General features: G+C 43.9%; 1 protein-coding gene across 3 annotated transcripts in view; it reads right to left on the bottom strand.

Moving 5' to 3' along the window:
- Positions 1–1,251: 1,251 nt before the first annotated feature.
- ZFAND6 (zinc finger AN1-type containing 6) overlaps positions 1,252–8,440 on the bottom strand; it is a 64,106-nt gene continuing 56,917 nt past the window's right edge. For all 3 annotated transcript variants that reach the window (XM_019799516.2, XM_011224783.3, XM_034667784.1), the window contains 2 exons: positions 4,303–4,416; positions 1,252–2,178 (listed from right to left, as the gene is read on the bottom strand). In XM_019799516.2, coding sequence (XP_019655075.2) covers positions 2,030–2,178; positions 4,303–4,416 — 263 coding nt within the window. In that variant the 3' untranslated portion in view covers positions 1,252–2,029. The remainder of the gene's footprint in view (positions 2,179–4,302; positions 4,417–8,440) is intronic.

The raw sequence follows: 8,440 nt of genomic DNA, 5'->3' as shown, positions 1-8,440 counted from the left end.
GTCTTCTGGTTTTCTAGTTATTACCACTGTAAGGAATGCACCAGGCTTCTCAAAGTTAATGGCACATCTAGCTGCTTAACCACACCCTTTATTTCTAGTACTTTCTCTGGATTAGTTTGGATTTTCTCTGAGAACAAACACCTAACATGCAAATATTGAATGTTTCCTCCTTTCTCCTTCTTAGGACTTTCTGTTTTGACTTACTCTATTGAATACAGGAACTCCAACTCAATTTTGAATGCAAGCAGGGGACAGCAGGCAGCCCTTTGTTTCTGACTTTAAAATGGAATGAGTTTCTTCTTTTTGGAAGATGCTTGCTTTTCATTTGTTTGGTTTTACATAGAAACTATCAGCTTAAAGAAATTCCTCCCTGGTTCTAATTTATCAGGAGTTCTCATCATGAATGGGTGTTAAATTCTATTTGGGGCGGCTGGGTGGCTCAGTCCTTAAGCGTCTGCATTTGGCTCAGGTCATGGTCTTGGGATCGAGCCCCGCTTTGGGCTCCCTGCTTGGCAGGAAGCCTGCTTCTCCCACTCCCACTCCCCCTGCTTGTGTTCCCTCTCTCGCTGTCTCTCTCTGTCAAATAAATAAATACAATTAAAAAAAAAAAAAAGGAAAAGAAAAAAAATTCTGTTAAATACATAACCTGAATCTGTTGGGCTAGTGAGAACAGTTTTCTCTTTTTAATCTGCATGTAATAAATTAACAGATTATATTTAAACAGATTACATTTACAGATTTTCATGCTAAGCCATCGTTACAAACTAAGAACTTACAAGTAAAGTAGTGGTAAACAAATTTAAACCTAGAAATTTGTATTTTACAATACTGCTTTTTCATCTGTTTTATGTTTCATGTTTAAAAAAGACTGGCTGCCATATAAGTTTGAAACCCACAGGACAAATGGTCTTTCTCATCCACAATCCTCCTGCTGCCATATCTGAATTATGCCCTTTCAGTTTCTCTAATTCTACCAGAAAACGGAGCTCCTAACCAGGTGCTAACGCAGTGTGACAGGGTATAGAACAGAGCTAGAAAATTCGACATCTAAGTGACAAAGAGCAGTTCTTGGCGTTAAAGAAATGCTGACACCTTCAACTCAAAGGGATCTAAGATTACAATTTATCATCATAAGATCAGTCAAATAGATGTGAGAACAGCAGCAGGACCTGTACAAAATTAATAGAAGTAGAAAACTAAAGGACCAAAAGTCAAAATGAACTACCAGAAAGAATAGCAGAGAAAAAGTAATACAAGGGAACGTTCTGGTTTTCCTTTTTATTTAATCAAAGACTGGTGGATAAACATAAATACAGCACAATTACTTCAGATCATTCTTCATATTGTATACACACAGACCGATGAACGTAATCTGAAAGAAACCTGCAGTCGGCAATGAAATGCATACAGCCTTTCCTTCCCTCGCTCAAAAAAATTTAAAAACACACAAACTTAGAATCTCATCAGCACACACTCTCTTGTGACAAATGATTCAGACATAAATAGTGGGTGCAAAGAAACTATATGCTAACATATGCAGAACCTTTGTTAATGAAAACCCAGAAGCAGCCGTAAGGATGAAGATCCATTCAGTGACTGGTAACTAGTTGTGCCCTGAGGGGCGCCATCGACAGAGATCGTGCTGCAGAGAAAAGCTATGTACACACACAATGAGAAAATAAACTGCAAGATCAACGCATGCATGTTTAATACTGGAAAAATCACGGCCCTCCAAAATTTCTCCACGTTTGTTATAAAAGCCCTCTGCACTCAACTAAAATTAAAATGATCTTAAAAGGATAATACTTGTAAAGTTTACTTAAGTCTTTTCAGCCACAGAAACTGCAATGGAAATAAATGTTCAGAGTCATTTTCAAAACAAAAACAAAAATCTATTCTTCTGATGACATGCATGATTAAAAGGTCTATGCAAGACACATCGCTCTACATTCCCAATGACTAGGAAAAAAAACCTCAAGTCAATTTTTAGTTTGCAGATGGTCAAAGGATTTTGTATTCCAGCAGGAGTTCAAATCTTCTGGATCTTTTCACCAACAACTACTGGATTTTCTTTTCGGATTTTCTCAGCAGCATCAGCTTTGTAATTGTAAGAGCAACTGTGTACATCGGAGTAACGGTGCACACCACAGTAAACATTTCCACACCGGCATTCAAACCCTGAAAATGGATCGGTACACACACGTGAGTTGGATGGAAGGTCTAACTGTTCAGTTCTTTAGTATCATTAATGTTAAAAACATCATGGATTTAGGGCAGATGTCTAAAGAATCATTCCAGACAGTTTCAGGACCTAATAACATTTTCGCAGTTCACTAGTTGATAGCTGTGTTCCTTATCCCTGTGGACAAATAGAGGTTTGCACCACAGCACATCCTAACTCCTTCTCTGAGCTCAGTCTCTTCACTGTGACGTGGCCACACTTCCTACCAAAATCAGGACTGCTACGTTGGATGGAAGACATTTCTCAAATCCACATTCTAAATGCGACAATGAGCACACTGTCAGAAGGCAACCTTAAAATTTAACTAAGAAAGGTGTAACGAGATCTGTTAAGAAACAGCACGGTATCTACACTGGCTTCCCGGGGGACCTCCAGTGCAGAGGTGACCGAGGTCCTGCTGGCTGAGGAAGTGCAGGGTCTGGAGTCCGGCGCCTAAACGTGAATCGCTACGCGTGAATCCGCTTACTAACATAGGCAGATTACTTAGTTCCTCTGAGCCTCAGTTTCTGCATCTGTAATTCTGGAATAATAAATTACTGTAGGGATTAAATGAGGACTGTTTTAAGCACTTAACATTTAGTAAACATGCAATAAATGCTATTTATTTTAGGGAAATGCCCAAAGAGTTGAAGCCGAAAGAGATACAGAGCGTGCAGTCTATATCAAACCAATCCTGCTTCCCCAAATTAAGATTTTACGGTAAGAGGGGACTGCTGGCAATGGAGCAGAGGAAGCAGCATCTCGAACGCTCACATCTGTTGGAGGCGCTCTCTACCACATTCTGTTTTTGCTTCAGAAACATACTCTGTAGCTTCATGATAAGGAATGGCAAATGAAGCCAACAGCAACACCAGGCTGACAAGTTGGAAAAGACGAAGTTACTACGTCTCAGCCCTCCAATCATAAAGTCTGAGAGTTTCTGAGATGTAGAAAAACTGTATTTGATACTAAAAATGCGTATTTTAAAATACCTGATTAGTTCATGCTTGTATTCTTTAAAGAAACACATCTGCCAAAGTATGGGCCAGTCTTAAACACCTTTGACACCAGACTGTACTCCACTTTCCACTTGTCTACCACCTGTTCCTTTGCCAGAGAAACCTTTCTGAGACCCTGAAAATCTCATCTACTCTCCTCAGCTCCAAAGTCAAATTTTTGTGGAGTATTCAGCACAATGCCAGGCACACAACAAATAATAAACGGTAATTCTTTCCAGCTGCGCTGCTCCCCGCCGTCGGGCCCAGCACACGGCAGCAGCCTTCTCTGGACTCCTGTCTGCTGCGGCAGCCGACTCCCCTCTCCACAGGTAACGTGCTACAGCCGCCCTTCCCAGCCGGGGCCCCTCAATGCGCCCCATTCTTTCCTTTCTCCGACCTTTTGTTCAAGCTAGTCTTTCTGCCTGAAATGGCCCTATTTCCATCTGTTCTAAGCCCTACTCATCCTTCAAGACCCAGCTGAAACACGCTGCCTCCGTGATACTCTCCGTGATGGGCCTCTGCTCCCCTTCTTTTAAATGAATTAACTAGGATACCTGTCCCTGAACTTCCAAAGGCATCCACTGACTGCACTCAATCTACTATTTCTAATACTTTTTTCTTCCTCTCTTAGTAACAATACTAGCAGCTCTGTAGCAGTCATGTGGCGGCGCGGGGCTGACGCCTCACAAGGGCCAACTCACTGGGCCCTAACGACACCACCATCAGCCATTCTACACAGACAAAGCACCTCTCGGCCTGCCAAGTACTTAAGTACTCCCCTCTCTCCGCAACCTCTGGCTCTGCCACGGCGGGAGCCGTGCCTTCCACAGCACCTGGCACCGTGACCCGACCTGTCTCATGCTCTCAAACCCAGCTGGAATGAATTTTTAAAAGAAAATCTATTCATTTCACTTCCAGGTGTATAATTAAAGCTACTTTATTTAAGAAAATTCAGATGCTGAAGTGTATCCAGTATTAACTCTCATGGGAACAAAAATGATCTCCATTGAAGCCAGGAACAGTAAGCCATGCGTTATTTTAAAAAACAATCTTAAGTTTAAACCATTGGATTTAGGCCCTTACCAGTAAGTCCCACTTTCTTCCTGCACATGAAACAGCGATTCTTTTTTTGTTTTGGTTTTTCAAGAGACTTGCTTTGCTCTTCAGATGGCTGCTGTGCCGTATCTGATACTGAAGCTGATAGAAACAGGAAGGTGGTAAAATGTATTCAGTAAGACTTTACTACTGGGTGGTGGCTGTCCCCCCACCCCACCCTCAGTGCTCTGTTAGTGTGAAGATAACTGAGGAGTCTGTTAGCATGGAAAGATGCTTACATTCAGTTACAAAGTAGACTACATAAGACACCCTTTTCATTAAATGTATGTATCCATGTTATGTATCTCTATGCACACGCACACGCACACGCACAGGAACTCTAGCATATATATTGGTATGTTAACATGACTCTAGAGGTCTAGTGCCGTATTCCCTGTTTTTTCTAGTAATTATGTATGTGACCCTCACGCAAATACTAGTTGGGTATTCTAAGAGAATGTGTAAGAAAATGGCCACATGCCAATTTTGAAATATTGCTGGGGTCAGAACTATGTAGATTTCTCAGAGAACAAGGACAAAAAGGGCTGAAACCAAGATTAGGTGGAACACTATGTTTAAAATTCTGAGAATGTTTCACATAAAACGTTTAAAATGTTAGGAAGATAAATTTATTAGAATGTTATAATTAGGATAATAAATTGACACATGTAAGTAGCAAAGCCAAGGCCAGCTGCACCAAGATTCAGTCAAATCACTGTGCCTACACCTGAACCAACGTGACCGTCTGTCCCTAGTCCCCTGACCCCTCCTGGACGCGGTCACCGGAGTCAGAGTCTGTCATATGACCCAGCACACAGGACACCTCGCTCTGAAGCGGTGACATTCCGCAGCCAAGTTCTCAGCCTCTCGGAGTTTCTCGGCATCCGGTACTCGAGGACTCTCCCAGTCTACCACTGAGGCGCCGGCCCTCTGCTCACACCATTTACAAGCCATCCGAAGCACACCGTCTCCTGGTCTCTGGGCTCCTGCCAACAGCCTTTCTGTGTGGAATGTCTTCCCACGCCCCTCCTGTCCCACTCTTGCCCTGGCTTACTCAAATTGGTTTTTCTTGTTTAAGCTTATACCGTCAACTCTTACTCCATCCTCTACCCAACAACTTAGATCAGGAACCTTCCTATGCACCCACTACTACTGCCCACACTGTTACAGTGGCCTCTCTGTCTTCCCCCCGCTCAGCAGTGAGCTCCTCCAGGGCCGGAGCTTGTCCTCGCCACTCCTGCCACAGCGCCTGCCCTAGCTCCCCTGACCACAGGGCAGGCGCCCCACAAAACCTGCTCAGCTGCATTCCTGAACTGCTCACCCACTGCAGTCATGTGGTCCGGTTTCCCCAGTTCCACGGTAAGTAAGCCCACCGAGGACGGATGGTATCTTACTTCCCGTCTGAATCTCCAGCACCCATCACAGTGAACTATACATAGCAGATACTCAAGCATTTGCTGTAATGGATTCTAACCTGCTTATGTTAATTATATTACCTCCCATCTTAACAAAATATGACAAAGACAAAACACCACAAACTAACAAGTAAATACACATGGATGAACAACTCTAACTGATCACTCCACCCAGACATTCTGACACCAGAGAGGAGATAGCTGTGCTAACACAAGCATTTTATAAACATCTTAAACAGATCATGGACACATAAAACCTTTCATTATTAATGAATAAATACCCTCAGAATGTGAACACCATGAGGGCAGGGGATGAATGTCTTGCTTACCTGTCTTATCCAGAGCCCCTAGAACAGTATCAAGTAATGTTTTGCTATGTGTAAAGAGCTCAAAAATAGTTTAACTTGCCATAGGAAAAGAAACCGTTTATTGTCTTTGAAGTCTACAAGCCATAATATTTAAGCTGCTCTCGCAAGAGACTGTGATATTCCCATAAGCTTGTATGAACAATGTCTAAACAGCAGTAACAGCACTACTCCAAGAAAACGTATTCAACAAAACCGGCTGAATGACTGAGGCGCAAACTGGAATCTGGAAAGGAGGGGAGTGAAAAATACGTCTGCTGCCACACACACACACACGCACACGTATGCGCACACACACACGCGTGCACACGCACGTACACACGCGCGCACACACGCACACACACACTACAGCATACACAAGTCTCAGTGAAGACATTTCATAGTATCAGCCCTAATGATCTGTCCATGGCAGGCGCAGACCTTCAGTCAAGGATCCACAGGCAGCCCGGGAGCTTATGAGCGAGGGCGAGCATCTAAGGCTGATCACGGTCCACTAATGTTCCCAAGAGACTAAGGTGACCTTCGCTTGCCTCAAACTACTCACTGGCAGCTTGAATTTAAACATTCACCAAATCAGTTCCGGACAACATGATCTAGTGTTGTTGTAAATGCCCAGGATTCCTGGAAATACCCATTTCCTTGTACGTGAGATTTAAGACCAAAGCATGCCTTATCAAACCCTTACTTATGTAAAAGGGCACAATTCCATCTTTTAAAAGGGCCATAAACATATTGAACCTGAAGCCAAAATAAGAAGTGTCCTCAGAACGGGGCAGTTTCTCACAGTGTGACAGGAGAACTGGACACCAGGTCAGCTGCTAGTTAATGACGGAGGACAAGCAGCCGCCTAAGTTCTATCTGCTGGTCTTCAAGGCCTGTTTGGGAGGCCCAGGCATGAAGGCTGGGAAGTACATTTAATTTTTTAACGGGAAACTAGACAAAGTCTACTGGCCAGTAATTAAGATACTTCACCAGCCCTCTGCTCTGGGTCCTGCTAAAAAAGTACACAACTCTAAGTACACAAACCATTTCGCATCACTTCTGTTACCTCTGTCTGGAAGCATATCAACACACAGGATGAATACTAACAGGCGACCCAGGTCACCTGACAGCGGACACAGTGCCCACGTAATGTAATGTGCATGCCTTCCTCACACAGCAGGACCAGTCCCCGCCTTGGGGGTCCCACGAAGCNGGAAAAGAAACCGTTTATTGTCTTTGAAGTCTACAAGCCATAATATTTAAGCTGCTCTCGCAAGAGACTGTGATATTCCCATAAGCTTGTATGAACAATGTCTAAACAGCAGTAACAGCACTACTCCAAGAAAACGTATTCAACAAAACCGGCTGAATGACTGAGGCACAAACTGGAATCTGGAAAGGAGGGGAGTGAAAAATACGTCTGCTGCCACACACACACACACGCACATGTATGCGCACACACACACGCGCACACGCACACACACGTACACACGCGCACACACACGCACACACACACTACAACATACACAAGTCTCAGTGAAGACATTTCATAGTATCAGCCCTAATGATCTGTCCATGGCAGACGCAGACCTTCAGTCAAGGATCCACAGGCAGCCCGGGAGCTTATGAGCGAGGGCGAGCATCTAAGGCTGATCACGGTCCACTAATGTTCCCAAGAGACTAAGGTGACCTTCGCTTGCCTCAAACTACTCACTGGCAGCTTGAATTTAAACATTCACCAAATCAGTTCCGGACAACATGATCTAGTGTTGTTGTAAATGCCCAGGATTCCTGGAAATACCCATTTCCTTGTACGTGAGATTTAAGACCAAAGCATGCCTTATCAAACCCTTACTTATGTAAAAGGGCACAATTCCATCTTTTAAAAGGGCCATAAACATATTGAACCTGAAGCCAAAATAAGAAGTGTCCTCAGAACGGGGCAGTTTCTCACAGTGTGACAGGAGAACTGGACACCAGGTCAGCTGCTAGTTAATGACGGAGGACAAGCAGCCGCCTAAGTTCTATCTGCTGGTCTTCAAGGCCTGTTTGGGAGGCCCAGGCATGAAGGCTGGGAAGTACATTTAATTTTTTAACGGGAAACTAGACAAAGTTTACCGGCCAGTAATTAAGATACTTCACCAGCCCTCTGCTCTGGGTCCTGCTAAAAAAGTACACAACTCTAAGTACACAAACCATTTCGCATCACTTCTGTTACCTCTGTCTGGAAGCATATCAACACACAGGATGAATACTAACAGGCGACCCAGGTCACCTGACAGCGGACACAGTGCCCACGTAATGTAATGTGCATGCCTTCCTCACACAGCAGGACCAGTCCCCGCCTTGGGGGTCCCACGAAGC

Source organism: Ailuropoda melanoleuca, chromosome 9, assembly GCF_002007445.2.
Source record: "Ailuropoda melanoleuca isolate Jingjing chromosome 9, ASM200744v2, whole genome shotgun sequence".
Lineage (NCBI taxonomy): Eukaryota > Metazoa > Chordata > Mammalia > Carnivora > Ursidae > Ailuropoda > Ailuropoda melanoleuca.
Note: the sequence above shows the minus strand (reverse complement) of the source record. Positions and strands in the feature narration are given on the sequence as shown.